Below are 16,119 nucleotides of genomic sequence, written 5' to 3' on the forward strand. Positions count from 1 at the left end.
ACACGCATAGTGCTGGCGGCCACGGGACACGACCGGTGCTGCAAGGCCAGTGAGAACACTTTGCGCCCAAGTTGGCGCGCATGATGCTGCAGGACATGGCCAATACTGCAAACCCGGCAAGGGGAAGAGTGGGCACTTATGACCACGGCCATAGGACACAGCTAGTGCTGTAAGGCTGATAGAACAGTATGCACCTGAGTGTGAGCGCAGAATGCAGCAAGTGTGCTCATAATGGTGGCAGCCAGGGGAGGCGGCAAGTAGTGCAGGGCCTGCAAAGAGATGCATCCACCCCTAAAGTGTGCCTTGGGAGGATAAGCTTCGGGGCATCCTCTGAGCCACCGTGGGATAGAACTGTCACACAAGCGGCTGCAGCAGGCACGAGGGCTCGGCTGTCAAATGTGGGAACGACGGCTTTTTGTCAGCGCCTGGCAATTAGCAGGCAGCATCGCGGAAAGGGGAGGAATTCCCTACCCCCTTTATCGCTGGCCGACCCAAAGCAGCAGTGATGAGGCTGAAAAGGGCATGAAGGAATATTCTGGCAGCTTTGCAGGAATTTCTTCAGACTGTCTTTTATGACAAAGTTTATTTTAGCAAAAAAAAAAAAAAAAACCAAGAGGAGCAGCAGGCAAGCGTGCCCCTGTACTGGGGCCTCACCACTAGGCTAAGATGAGCAGGTAAGACCCTCGGGGAGAGCAGAGTGCTTTTTTTCCCCTCCTGCTAGCCCTTCAACACCATTGGAGCAGTGAGGCATGCAGCACACTGACAAAAGGTATTTCCCTGTATGTACCAGGATCAGTCCAGACCACTGGGTTTGTCTCTCCCTTCCAGCAGAGGGAGTCAGAGAAAAAAACTGAAAAGGCACCCCTCTTAACCTGGTCTAGCACCTGCGATCCCTCCGTATTTTCTCTGACTCTCAGCAGAAGGGTTGATAGAACATGCGGCACTGGGTTGCCTCCGGGGCAAGACTGATGGCTTTTCACTGGCAGCTCATCCAGATGGGTCCCGGTTTTTGAAGGGGGCCAAGCATTTGCGCCCGCCAGTACGACAAATTTGTCCTGCCTGGAGCTTGAATTTAGTTCTCAAGGGCTTATGTGGTCTTCCTTTTGAGCCCCTCCGGCCGGCTACAGTGAAGGATTTGACACTCAAGACTGGTTTTTTTGGTAGCCATTACCTCCGCACAGCTAATTTCAGAGCTTCAAGCTTTGTCATGTCGGGATCCGTATCTTCGTATTCCAGGGCTTCGCTGCAGACTATTCCCTCCCTTCTTGCCCAAGGTGGTATCGGCTTTTCATGTCAGACGGTAGAGTTACCAGCCTTCCCGAATTTGGATCCGACTTCTGCGACGGATAAGGATCTGCATAAGTTGGATGTGCGCCAGGTTCTCCTTCGCTATCTAGAGGTGACCAATGCTTTTCAATTATCGGATCATTTGTTTGTCTTATTGACTGGTCCTAGACGGGGACACAAGGCATCCAAAGCTACGGTTGCTAGGTGGTTGAATGAGGCCATTTCCTCCACTTATCTTTGCGCAGGGCGTGCCATACCAGAAGGCTTGAAAGCGCACTCTACCAGGTCTCAAGTGGCTTCTTGGGTGGAGAGCCAGTTGGTCTCGCCGCAGGAGATTTGTAGAGCAGCCACTTGGAAATCCTTGCATACTTTTGCGAAACATTATCGTGTGGACTTCTGGGAGCTGGAGGTCGACTGTTTTGGCAGCAGTGTTCTTCATGTGGGACTCTCCAGATCCCACCCCAATTAGGGCAGCTCTGGTACATCCCAGCGGTCTGGACTGATCCTGGTACGTACAGGGAAAGGAAAATTGGTTCTTACCTGCTAATTTTCGTTCCTGTAATACCAAGGATCAGTCTAGATGCCCGCCCTTGGGTTTTCTGGAGAGTGTTTTTTTCTGTATGTTTTCTTCCTTCTTCTTACCTCGGCAGAGTTCTTTACAGACATGGGAAGGAAGCTTCTTGATTGATATGTTATGCGGCAGTACAGTTTGTTTATTTTACCGCGTGTATTATTGTAGCCACTGGTTATGTTTGGGGATTTGTTCTCCTTTATTGGTTATTCTGCTTTGATATCGTATATACTGAGGGATCGCAGGTGGCACACCAGGTTAAGAGGGGTGCCTTTTCAGTTTTTTTCTCTGACTCCCTCTGCTGGAAGGGAGACACAACCCAGCGGGCTGGACTGATCCTTGGTACTACAGAAACGAAAATTAGCAGGTAAGAACCAATTTTCCTATTCCTTGCCAGAGAAATCCCTGGATTTTTTTTTAAATTTTATTTATGAAGTATTTATATATATCTACAAAGCCCAAACTCAATACTTTGGGACACAATTTGAAATGGAAAAGATCAAATACAGAAACAATATTATAGCAACATAATATTGATACTAAACAATTTTAACACAGGAAATTAGGGAGGAAGCAAAGAAAAAAAAAAACAGAAGAGCATTCAAAAATAAGAAACGGTACTATGAAAGGGCCATAGCAATGATCTAGTCAGCCCAATGCTAATAAATCAAGCCTGTTGTTGTTCATAGGGAAGTGGAGATAAGTTCTTCCTCACATTAATAAATGATCTGAGTTGCTCAGGGGAGAAGAAGATATAATTATCAGAAAGATATTTAATGTGGCATATACAAGGGTAGCGTAGCATTAAGGATGGCCCCCAATGCTAGCAGCTCCTGTCTAAGCGCAAGCAACCCCTTCTTCCACTCTTGAGTAATTCTAGATAAATCTGGGAAAATACGGACTTTCTGATCATGAAATTCATAATTAAGATTATGAAAGTAAAAATACATGGCCTTACTTAAATCGCTATCTATTATAAAAAAAAAAAACAAAACAAGCAAAGTAGCATACTCAATTATTTCATATCCAAATGGTGCAAGAGTGAACCAACATCACAACAGATGAATTGGTTCTGAATGTGATGATAGATGACTACACAGACTTTTCTCACCTGATTAGAGAGGCCTATGTGGAGTCTTGTTGTGTGTCCCGCATTAAAAAAAAAAAGCGGTGCGGGAGACGTTACAGGGCCTGTGGTGTCTAGAAGCAATAGTGCCAGTTCCTCCTCCAGAATGGGGCCAGGGAAGGTATTCTGTTTACTTTGTGGTTCCGAAGAAGGAAGGCACCTTTTGGCCTATTCTGGATCAATGCGGCGCTATGGGTGCCACGTATTCACATGGAAACCTTGCGAAAAGTGATAGCTGCAGTTCGCAAAGAGGAGTATCTAGCATCATTGGATCTGACGGAGGCTTATCTGTATATTCCTATTCGCCTGGACCTTCAGAAGTTTCTACAGTTTGTGGTGCTAGGACAGCACTTTTGGTTCCGAGCTCTTCCTTTCGGCCTGGCAACCATGCCAAGGACTTTCACGAAGGTGATAGTGGTGGTAGCAAAGGCGCTACGAAAGGAAGATGTTCTGGTACACCCGAACTTGGACGATTGGCTCATCTGGGCAAATTCGGAATCCTGTCATTTCGCTCTCTGGGCTGGGTAGTGAACTTAGCAAAGAGTAGTTTGGTTCCATCCCAGTCCTTGGAATACTTGGGGGCATGATTCGATACCTGCTTAGAGAAGGTTTTCCTTACCTCCGAGAGAGTGAGCAAGTCAGTCTCAGGTGTAGCAGCTACTTCAACTGGCTATTTTCAGGGTCTCGGATTATTTACAGGTCCTGGGGTCTATGGCTTCTATGCTGAAGTTAGTTCCATGGGCATTTGCTCATATGTGGCCTTTGCAGCAAGCTCTTCTCTCCCGTTGAAGACAGTTGTCAGGTTTTATCTGCCTTTGCCACTTCAGGGAGGTGCTAGGTATAGTGTTGTGGTGGCTGTCTCTGCAGAACCTGGACAGAGGGGTGGATCTTGAACTCCCGGCTTGGATGGTAGTGACCACAGATGCCACCCTCAAGGGTTAGGGGGCGATGTTTGCCTTGGGCAAAATAGCTCAAGGTCAGTGGTCACTAAAGGAAGCAGCCTGGTCTACCAAGCATTTGGAAATGAGAGTGGTTTGCAGAGCATTGTCTTCCTTCTGCAGATCCAAGGTCAGACAGTGTGGGTATTCTCAGTCAATGAGACGACAATGTCTTATATCAATCAGGGCGGGATGAAGAGTTACTGGGTGGCTCAGGAGGCCCATGATCTTTTTATGTGGGCAGAACAGCATCCCATGTGGCTGGAGTAGACAATGTGAAGGCAGATTATCTCAGCAGACAACGTTGGATCCACGGGAATGGGAGTTATCTTCAGAAGCCATGGATCTCATTTCGGCCAGGTGGGGCATACCTCAGTTGGATTTGATGGCTTCGTGCCTCAGTGCCAAAGCAGAGCACTTTTTTAGCCACAGAAGAGTTTGGATACAAGGGAGTCAATGCTCTGGTCCTCCCGTGGCCCATGCAAATTCTGCTATATGTGTTTCGTCCGTGGCCTCTGGTGGGTCAAGTCTTGTGTCGAATAAAGTGGCACTCGGGAAGAGTGGTTCTCATTGCTCCGGAATGGCCTCACCACAACTGGTTTGCAGATCTGGTTCATCCAATTCGGTCATTTGCAAGGGCTTTTTCATCAAGGGCCCATATTTTCAAAGCAGGTGGATTGCTTTTGTCTCGCAGCTTGGCTTTTGAGTGGAGGTGATTGTGTCTGAAGGGCTATTTGGAAGCTGTGATTGCTAACTTGCTTCAGGCTAGAAGACCTTCCACTTCTCTAGCTTATGTCCTGAGTATAGAAAGTGTTTGAAGCTTGGTGTGGGGAGGAAGGTATTCGCCTTCTGCGTGCGGACATTCCTCACATCTTAGCCTTTTTGCAGAATGGTCTGACCAAAGGGTTGGCTTACAATTTGCTTCAGTTTCAGGTGCAGCCTTGGGTTGTCTGATGTAAACTTCAGGGAAGTTTACCTCAAAGACCGGCTTTGCACCCGGACGTCATTTGTTTCTTAAAAGGGGTGAAACATTTGAAGCCTCCGATTCACAGATTGTGTCCGGTGTGGAACCTTAATTTAATTCTGCAGGGATTGTGTGGTCCTCCCTTTGAGCCTTTACATCAGGCTTCTTTGAAGGATCTTACAGTAAAGACAGTCTTCTTGGTGGCTATTTGTTCGGCTAGACAGATTTCAGAGCTTCAGGCTTTATCGTATAGGGATACATTTCTGCAGATTATGGATAGAGTTGAGTTGCGTATGGTCCCTTCCTTTACCTCAATCAGGTGGTAGAGCTTCCCACCTTTCGACATTTGTCAGTGGAAATGCCACATGAGAGGTAGGTTCCACTTATTAGATGTTGTCAGATTCTGTTGTGTTATCTTAAGGTCACTAACAGTTTTCAGTGATCAGATCATCTTTTTTCTTTTTAGTGGAACAAAGAAGGGTGCAAAGGCCTCTAAGGCTTCGGTGGCGCACTGGCTCAAAGAGGCTATCTGCTCAGCCTATATCTGTAAAGGTAGGGCAATTCCAAGTGGACTGCGTGCACATTCCACCAGGGCGCAAGCTACTTCCTGGGCGGAGTTTGTTACTGTCTCTGCAGGAAATTTGTCACGTGACAACGTGGTCTTCGCATCTTACTTTTACCAAGCATTACCGTCTGGATGTTTGGGTGCTGGAAGAGTCTTCTTTAGTGAAGGTGTGTTGCAAGCCAGTCTTTCGGGATCCCGCCCAGAGTAGGAGGGCTTCTCTACATCCCACTTGTCTGGCCTGAGCTGGGGTATGTACAGAAAAGAAAAATTAGTTCCTACCTGCTAATTTTCTTTCCTGAAATACCACAGATCTGGCCAGAGACCCATCTCAGTATTTTAATTTTGAAAGACCTGGATTGCTATGGTTGTAAATAGGGCAGAAGGAGTTTAAGAGGGGATTCAGGTTCCTTTGTTGGAGGTGAGGGCTGCGTTCAGGAGTTCCAACCTTTGTTTTCCCTGCTTGCCTTGGAAGGGGGGTTAGTTTACAGTTGACAGTTAAAGTTGGCTGGGTTCATCTTGGCTTGGGACAGGTCAATACTGAAGGACTGCAGGTGGCACTCAGTTATTTATTTATTTAAGCTTTTTTATATACCGACAACCATTTGCACATCGTATCGGTTTACATAAACCATAAAAACGGTGTCGCCATAACAACAGACGAAGCCTTTACAAGGAACAAACTGTAGAACTATAAAACATAAAAACGGCGGCGTCGTGACAACAGACGTAGCCTTTACAAGGGGCAAAAGACTGTAGCAAGAGGCTAACAAGTGGGTGAACTAGATACAATATTTTTGAAAAACAGAATAGCTAGGTACAATGTTTTGGAAGGGATATTATAGGAAAGAGAATTAGATGAAGTTATGTAGCAGTATCTGAAAAGGTTTTCTCTGCCTCCATCTGCTGGTAGGGATGCAAAACCCACTTGTCTAGAAATATCTGTGGTATTTCAGGAATGAAAATTAGCAGGTAAGGACCAATTTTTCTATAACAGCGCTCTACCTAAAAGCCTAAATTCGGCTTCTAGAACATCCCTCCCACAACTTCTTATGTTGTTGGTATCCACATGTCCCATGTCAGCCAGCTCCTCACAAGCACTCCCTAAAATCCTGTCTAGGTGACATATGAGATCTGCCACCTTCACACCAGGCAGGCAAGTTACCATACGATCCTCATGCCTACCAGCTATCTATATTCCTAAACATGGAACCACGCCTACCAGCTACATACATTTCTAAAGATCGAATTGCCAACATCCTTTTTAGGATCTTACAGCAGCCCAGCAAGATTTGCTGTCACCTTAGAAGCAGTGTCTCAGTGTCAAAGGAGAGGTCTATATCTGCTTTCATGTTTGTGTGAATTCTAGGTTCACAGTCTGAAATGCCAACATGGCCGACTCAGTCATTCATCCTCATCACCAAATTAAACAGCTTTTAATGTGTTCTCTGTTAGCAAAACACTTTGGACAGTGCCAGATTACCCACTAGGTATAGTAGGAGGGCGCTTGGAGCCACCGCCAAGGTGAAGGGCTCCTCTCCCGTAAGAACATAAGAAATTGCCATGCGGGGTCAGACCAAGGGTCCATCAAGCCCAGCATCCTGTTTCCAACAGAGGCCAAAACCAGGCCACAAGAACCTGGCAAGTACCCACTGACTGTTATACAGGAAGTATTACTGAAAGCAAAAACAGCAAATTTAGTGTGGGCCCTCTGAGCCCAAGCATGCTCATAGCTCCTATGCCCCGGCCCCTTCCTCCAGTGCAATGTTCTGTACCTAGGAAACCTGTGCAAACAAACAGGACCTGTCAGCATATTAGGATTTAGAAGAAAGGCACCTTGGAGGTGCTTGGAGACTCCAGAGGGACTTAATCTGCCACAAAATATGCTTGATAAGAAGGTTTCGTTATTACACAGCAAAACGCCATGCAGAACAATAATTAAATGCAATCCCTTAGACAAGGCATGCACTCAGCGGTGTATCTCAGCAGACACACGGTACCTGTAAAGCATCAAGAAGTCAGGATGAGGATTTACAGGATCCAGCGGTCCATAGATAAAATGCACTGAAAAGAAAAAAAAAAAAAAACCAGATTGTGAACAGCTTATACTCACAGGAAGGGTATCCTCGTGCAGCCTAAAGAACTGGAAACATACAGCAAAGAGTATTATGACGGGCGCAAAGAGCTGTGAATGAGGTCTCGCTTCAAACAGGCCAACTATCTGCCCTCTTCTCAACCTTTGGAACTAACATACAAAACTGTGGCCCTCAGCAGAGCATCAGCATAATACTTTCATTTTATCTGCAGAGAGGTGATCGCACAGCATGCCAAACTACCACCCTCACTTTCATGTCATCTGCAGCAGGTGGCCACACACCGAGGGGAAAAAAAAAAAGAGAGAAACTGTGTGCACAGATTAGCACTCCTGCATGCAAATCCCACGTTAATCAAGGCATTAGCTATTGCTCCCCAATGCAGAGGGCTGCGTAGGCTTAACTTGGGTTTTCTTAAGGGCTGGAAATGTAACTCCTGGTCAGAGGTGGAGTAAAGTCTCTGGGCCTGAATCTGGAGTTTGTGCTGCGAGGATCCTGTGCTTGCCATTTAAATGTATAAAATAAGCTGTGGGTTCTATGTGCACAAGTTTTAGAAGCACATTTGTGCCCCCCAAGTCATGTTTTGTGCACAGAGCATAATCATTATGCACACGTAAACCATGTTTTGTGCAGGCTGAGCACGTTTTTCTTGCACGCATTTGTGTATTACATAGAAGCATGTTGGCAGAAAAAAAGACCATTTGACTCATCCAGTCTGCGCCCATCTGTCCAATTAAGTATTATTATTCCTAGCACTTCCTTAGAGATCCCCTGTATTTATCCCTCGCTTTTTTGAACTCAGATACTGTTTTTGTCTGTACCGCTTCCACTGGGAGGCCGTTCCATGCATCCACCACCCTCTCTGTAAAGAAATATTTCCTAAGATTACTCCCGAGTCTACCTTCTTTCACCCTCATCTCACGACCCCCTCACTCTAGAGCCTCCTTTCCATTGAAAATGTTTCACCACCTGTGCATGGAAACCTTTGAGATATTTGAATGTCTCTTATCATATGTAAGAAGAACATAAGAACATGCTATACTGGGTCAGACCAAGGGTCCATCAAGGCCAATCCAGGCCACAAGAACCTGGCAATCACCCAAAAACTAAGCCTATTCCATGTTACCATTGCTAATGGCAGTGGCTATTCTCTAAGTGAACTTAATAGCAGGTAATGGACTTCTCCTCCAAGACCTTATCCAATCCTTTTTTAAACCCAGCTACGCTAATTGCACTAACCACATCCTCTGGCAACAAATTCCAGAGTTTAATTCTCCCCTCTCTCTCCTTTCCCCTAAGGTAAACATGTTTAGATCTTTGCACTGTACACAGTATTCCACGGGAGGGCTCACCTGGCACCTATACAGGGGCAGTATCACTTCCTTTTTCTGCTGACCATTCCCTTCCTCCCTATGCAGCCAAGCAACTTTCTGGCTTTTACAGTCGCTTTATCCACCTGTCTGGCCACCTTAAGATCATAACAATTACCCCCAGATCCTGCTTTTTTTGTGCTTAAAAGAATTTCACCAATAACGTACCTTTCCTTTCGGTCTTTGCGTCCTAAATGCATTAAGTCGGCATTTTTTTTTTAGCATTAAGTCTTAGGTGCTGGACCTTAGCCCATTCCTAGAGCTTTGCTAGATCCCAAACTCATCTACAGCCAAAGCCATGCAATTTGGCACCTACGGCCAAGTGAAAAAGTGCACCCTCCCCCTGTGCACAACACGACGCTAATATCTTAGGGGCACATATTCAGAAACCATTTAGACGGATAACGGGAAAGAGATTGTTGTGGATTAGTGTGTATGTCTTGGGGGGGGGGGAGGGCGGGTGTGTGTGTGTGTGCAAACTTTATCCTCCACACAGACACACACACACACGCTCTCTCTTCTCCCCCGTCTTACTGTCGTCCCCCCCCCTTACACGTCTCATGTATGCACACACACTGCTCTCACCCTGGCAGCTGCCCAGGCCAGCACCAGTATCCCCCACTCTATCCCGTTCTCCCCATCGAGCATCCAATGACCCCCATCTCTGTTCCTGCCCTCTCTCCCCCAGTCTAGCACTGGTATCCCCATCTGTCTCCCCATTCTCTTCCAAGCCAGCATCAATATCCACCCTCTCTCTCTCCCCAACCCAGGGTTTCTCTCTGTCTCTTCCAGTCTCCCCTCCAGCCAGTTCAGTTCCAGTATTTCCTTCTCCCTCATACTGCCACTAACTTTCCCCTCTCCCTCCCAGAAACATCCCTTTCTCCCTGTCCCTCAGACACCTCCTGTCTCACTTCCCCTAACACAAGCAACATCCCCATCGCAAGCCAAATAGGAGATGCCCCTCTCCAAGCGTTTTCCAGCCGACTGCCTGCACCGCTGTCCAAGGTCTGCAAAGCCTGAAGTGTCAGCGATAGAGTAGCCCTTACCACATGCTCCTTTTTAACAGCAGGACACACAGTATCAGAACGCCACTGCTAACTAGATTTCCCGGGGTCCTCTTAGGCAGGCAGCAGTACCTGCTTCTTGCTGGTGTCCGTCTGCCATCCTCTGTTATGCACATGCTTAACACTGCCTGAATAACTGCAGGTGTCTTAGCACACTAGAAACGCCACCAGTCCTAGGAGGGAAGCTATAGCAGCTGTGCTGCTGCTTAAAAGGATTTGATCTGGCTCTGTCCCAGTGTGGCCGGCAGTGCCCTTCTGATCTGGCGCCTAAAGCAGAGGCCATATTGGCCATAGGCTAGCTACAACGTTGTTCTCATCTTTTCCATTCCTTCCTGGCTGTGCAACCTGTTACAGATTTTGGTATCATTAGCAAAAAAGACAACCCTTTCCCAAAAACCCTTCCCTTATGTCGCTCCCAAAAATGTTGAAAAGAGCTGGTCCAAGAACCGATCCCTGAGGCACACATTTACTACTACCCTTTATTGCCTCCCAGTCAGTCAGTCACTCTAGGATCCATACCAAGGGTGCACAATTTATGTCTTTTGTGCGGAACCGTGTCAAAGGCCTTGCTGAAATCCAAATACACTACGTCTAGCGTTCTCCCTTGATTCAACTCTCTGGTCACCCAATCAAAGAAATTCAGATACATCTGACAAGAGTTGCCTCTGGTAAAACCATGCTGCCTCCGATATTGCAAATCATTGGATTACAAAAACTGCACTATCTTCCGTTTTAGCAGTGATTCCATTAGTTTGCTCACCACAGAGGTCAGATTAACCGGCCTGTAGTTCCTGTTTATACCCCAGATCAGTCCAGATTCCTGGGTTTTGCCTCCCTACCAGCAGATGGAGGCAGAGAATAAAAACATAACCTAGAGTGCCACCTGCAGTCCCTCAGTATTTCTCTGTCTCCAGCAGATGTCAGAGATGTAAACCTGCAGTCTGAAGATAAAAAAAAAGGAACAATTTTCACTCGGGTAGGGGTATTCCAAAGATGTCATTGCCACCTTACTGTAGGCCACAGAGGCAACTACATCCTTAGCTTACATTAGGATATGGAGGATTTTTTTGAAGCTTGGTGTGTTCAGCAGGGTGTACGGCCTACTCTGGCTTCCATTTCCTATATCGTCACCTTTTTGTAAAAAGGTCTGTTGAAGGGTCTGGCCTATAATTCCCTTTGGGTTCAGGGGGTGGCTTTAGGCTGTCTTCATGGTAAAGTGCAGAGAGTATCCCTGGTCTTACACCCGGACACGGTTTGTTCTGGGAAGGACCATCCCCCATGTGGAGTGGGCGAGCAGGGGTTGGTGACCCCCCCTCTGGATGGGGAGAGTGGATAGCCAGTGGTTTGGTTCCCTCCTCGTTCCCTTGCTACTCACATTCGGCTCTCCGGTGGCTCTGGATGTCAGCAACAGGGAAGTATCCCTTCATGTTTTCTTTATAGTGGCTAAAGTTGAAAAAAAACCCACACACACATTAAAACACTTGTAGCCCCCAGTGTGGAAAGTGGGTCCCTCGTGGAATCTTAATTTGGTGCCGAGGGTGTTGTGTGAGGCTCTGTTCAAGCCACTGGGGAGGAAGACTGAAGGATTTAACCCTGAAGGTGGTTTATTCAGCCAGAAGAATTTCAGAGGGCTCAGGCGTGCTCTTGCAGAGATCCCTTTCTTCAGTTTACAGAGAACGAGGCCTTCATTTCTGCCGAAGGTTGTTTTCGGCTTTTCATCTCCGTCAAACAGTGGAACTTCCCACCTTTGGATTCATCTGTGCCGCAAACAACGGTGCTTCGAGTGTTGCACGTGCAGCGGGCATTGTTAAGGTATCTCCAGATGACCAATAGTTTCCGGAGGTTGGATCATATTTTTATGCTTTGGAATGGGCCAAGGAAGGGGGTGAAAGGCAACCAAGGCTACTATTGTGCAGTGGCTGGAGGTCGCGGTTGGCTCGGCGTATATTTGTAAAGACCGTCCGGTGTCAGAGGGTCTAAGGGCTCACTTGACTTGGGCGCAGGCAGCCTCATGTGCCGAGTATCCGCTGGCCTCTCCTACGTAGTCGCCCGACAGAAGTTTTGCAAAGTCATTATACACTTTCTCCAGATGTTACTGGTTGGATGTCCGAGATCCGGACTCTGCAGGGTTTGGAGAGACTGTATTATGAGAGGGGATATCACGTTCCCGCTTCTTTTCGATTCCTCCAACTTAAAAATTAACACCAGCACTGGAGCAATGTTTAGAGTAAAAACGCGAGCCTTGGGCACACAGTTATTTTTATTTTATTTTTTATATATCAGGGGTAATAGCTACTAGCCTCATCAATATGGCATTTACATGCTGGTTTGGACGCGCGTTTTGGATGTGCTAATCCCCTTGCTGCATAAGGATTTATGGATGCGCTTCCAACCGCGGGTTAACCTGTGCGCTAGCCTGAGCACGTGGTTTTGCATCGGCCTGCAAGGGTGTAGAAGGAAGAACGAGACCCGGAAACCAAAGGAAGAAAAATTATGCTTCAACAGGGAGCAAGGCCTCCCCTGAAGAGCCCCTCCTAAGAGGGGAGGTCATTGCTATTGTACCCTCCGCATCTTCCAAACCTCACCAAGCTCTGCTGTCCCCCACCTTCATGCCTCCAGGCTCCACCTCTCTGCCTAGGTCACTTCATTCATCCTGAAATTCACCTGCTCTGCACACTTCCTTCATGCACCTTCCGCACAACCCCCAGCTGTGGCTTGCTCTGCACTGGCAGACTGGCCCCACAAAGCGGCCAGGGCTTGCGCGGCAGTACTTCTAGGCTACGCTCTCTGGGTCACATGCGTGCAATGCTTCTGCGGCCCCCCTGTGCTTTGGAGTAACCCGAAATTCCTTCCTGCCGTACTTGTACCAATGTCAGCGCGATTCTGTGAAGAACTGCAGCCTTCTGATCTTCCGCCAGTTCACTTGGTTCCGGCTGCAGCTTCTTCCCAGATTCTGGGGGTCAGTAACCACGAGCTGGAGCAGGTGGCACTGCATGGCCAAGGAAGGGAGGAAGTTCATTTCAGAATGAGGTGCTCATCCAAAACCCTGACAGCTCAGACAGATTCATGAGAAGAAGCAGTCTCCCAAGAATAAAAGGCAGGGGAGAGGGCTGAGTGCCACTACAATCCTAAGCCAGCATCCCTTCTTCTGCAGCTCCGATGCACATGCGCTGACATTCCACCTTCTGCAAAGAGCCACTGCCTATCCCCATACTCAGAGCTGGATTCAGGGGGCCCTAGGCAAAGAACTAGGGGTTCTTTCCCCAGAAATCAGGAAGAGGCGGGAAGAGTCCTAGTTTCGAGGTGTCTTCAGAATCTGGCGCCCTCAGGCATGTGCCTATGCCTAAATCTGGCCCTGCCTATACCAAGAGAATTGGCGCACAAAGTATGTGGTAGCAGCCACGAAAAAGGATCCCGCGCTCGCAGACAGCAGGTGGCTCAGAAACAGAAATCCCACATTCGACAAGGCCTCCTGCAGGTTTCCCGCATCCCGCTGCCGTGCTCCCCAGTGGATTTCAAACAGAAATCTGCAATTTTTCAAGATGTCAGTACCATAATCGCAGCACATGCCTCACTGCGTTTCAGCACGGCTTACAGGCAGTGTGCACTGCACACGGGATCTGGAATCCACGGCTCAAATACCACAGCTTGCAGTGCAGAAACTGCCAGCAGATTCCACTGCTCTCTCATGGGGGATGAGGGATCTGGACCACCACATGTCCATCCCATGGACCTCCGGGCTGAGCTATCAGAAGGGTCACCAACCCCCTGCTCATCCACCACAAACCAGGAGGGATGGCCCCACCAGGACCTTACAACCTCCTGGGAGGATCCACAAATTTTGTCTTTTAATTTTATTTTCTCTCTCTCTCTCCAGACTGCAGGTTTATCACCATCTATCATTTGGTGGGGACAGAGAAATACTGAGGGACTGCAGGTGGCACACCGGATTACGTATAGTGTCAGTGAAACTTTGTCTTCATCTGCTGGCAGGGAGGCAAAACCCAGGGGTCTGGACTGACCTGGGTACGTTCAGGGAACTGTTATTAATCATGTTGACTTAGGGAATTAGCCACTGCCATTATTGGGCACCCTACAAGTTTTTCTCTGTCTCCATCTGCTGGAAGGGAGGCATAACCCACGATCTGGACTGATCCGGGTACGTACAGGGAACATGGGATCCACTTAATGTTTGGGTACTTGCAACTCGGAATGGCCACTGTCGGAAACCGAATGCCGGGCTTGATGGACCTTTGGTCTAACCCATCCTGGTTTACCAGCAGTCCCCCAACCTCAAATGGAAACTCACCAGTAACCACGAATTGTATAACAAATGACACAGACTCAGGAACCAGCCCCTGCCAGAAACCCAGATGCCAATTCTGTCCACATATTAACCCAGACATCATCATCACAGGACCCAACATCAACTAAAACATCTGGGCTCATTCACCTGCCCTTCTTCCAATGTAATACACACTATCGCCTGCCAGCAATGTCCCTCTGCTGTTTACATAGGACAAACAGGTCAATCCCTAAGGAAAATAATAAAATGGACATAAATCTGACATTAGAAATAGCAACATTCAGAAACCTGTAGGAGAACATTTCAACCTTCCAGAACATTCTCTACCTGACCTTAAGATTGCCAACAAAATCACTTCAAAGGAACAGACCAGGGTGAAACTGCTAAATTGGAACTCATAAAAAAACAACAACACTATCACCCTAGGTCTGAAGACGGCAATGGCTTCATGATGCACTACAACCATCTCTGAACTTAACTGTTATCAGATCATACTTATCTCAGTTGTCAGTGGACTGTACTTTAATGCTATTAATACTCTCTCCACACCAGGTCCTGCCTAATCCAATGCCTTCTCTCTATTCTGTATATATTTTACCCATCTCATGCATCTGACAAAGCGGACTCTGTCCTCGAAAGCTCATGCTTTAATAAATTAAGTCTATAAGGTGTCACTCAATTCCTGTCATTTTTGTTTTGTGGGTGTGTGTGTAAAGTGAGGGGAACGATTTTGCATTGCTGTTGTCTGTGCTGTACCTAAATAAAAATTAGTATTTATTATTGGATTTGTACAATAGCTGGCCAGGTAGATGAAGACCTTATTTATGATGTTCCTAAGTACAGACTGCAGATTATCTTTAATGATTAATTGGCTGAAACCCAGAAGCCACGGTCTCAAGCTAATGGTATTAATCTAGATTCTCTTTTTTTTTTTTTTTTTTAAATCTTGAGATTGGTTCAAGGCCGCAGGTTTTGCACCACCTCCATCTGCTGGAGACAGAAATACTGAAGAGATGTCGATAGCACACCAGGCTAAGAGGGGGTGCTCTTCAATTTTTTTTACTCTGTCTCCATCTGCTGGAAGGGAGGCAAAACCCCAGCAGTCTGGACTGATCTGGGTACGAACAGGGAACGTGGGGACTGGGGAGAGAGTCTCACAGTAGCACCAAGTCCCCATGCCTAACGCAGCCCAATGCTCCGTCCTTTGCAAGAGCAGCCGCACTTAGGTCCTCTCTACTCTGTAGACATTAAAGGCCCTGCCATCCCTTTCAGAAAGTCTTTTAACCTCTGCATCTTGGCTACAATAGTAACTGGTACACCCAGTGGTGGCTGCTCGTCCAGCATCTGGCAAGCAGGAAAGAAGATGCATAACGATTGTACTCACGTGGCACAGAGGTGGAAACGAGCGCTCCAACCCAGCGGTCTCTGTGTTTATACCTCTGATTTATGTACTGCAAAATACTAAGGAGGTAAATTTTAAAAGGAGTTACACATGTAAATGTAATCTACTATCACAGCAATTTTAAAAAGCTGTTTACACGCGTAAAGTGCACCTAAACGAGAATATCCTTTGAACAATTCAATGGCATATATTGTAGCCATTTTCAAAAGTCCACTTGCACAGGTAAAATGCATTTACACGTGCAAAACTCTACACATGGATTCACCCTCGGGGGAAGGAGCTCCAGTCAAATCATTGGCCCATGTGTACACACAGATAAATATCTTTTATGCTAAACAGGCGCGGTGTCCTTTCCTATTTTGCATTTTAGTATTTACAGTGCTCCAACAACAGCTCAAAATGCCCCCCTCTCAACTCGCCCCTGTCCCCCATACCA

At 47.1% G+C, this 16,119-nt stretch overlaps 1 protein-coding gene across 2 annotated transcripts in view; it reads right to left on the reverse strand.

Annotated features, from left to right (window-relative positions):
* Positions 1–16,119, reverse strand: part of MEST — an 80,064-nt gene that overhangs the window by 9,044 nt on the left and 54,901 nt on the right. For both annotated transcript variants that reach the window (XM_029616033.1, XM_029616034.1), the window contains exons 11-12: positions 15,666–15,742; positions 7,449–7,512 (exon numbers count right to left, since the gene is read on the reverse strand). In XM_029616033.1, the coding sequence (XP_029471893.1) occupies positions 7,449–7,512; positions 15,666–15,742 (141 nt within the window). The remainder of the gene's footprint in view (positions 1–7,448; positions 7,513–15,665; positions 15,743–16,119) is intronic.

This window comes from Rhinatrema bivittatum, chromosome 9, assembly GCF_901001135.1.
Source record: "Rhinatrema bivittatum chromosome 9, aRhiBiv1.1, whole genome shotgun sequence".
In the NCBI taxonomy this organism is placed as follows: Eukaryota; Metazoa; Chordata; class Amphibia; order Gymnophiona; family Rhinatrematidae; genus Rhinatrema; species Rhinatrema bivittatum.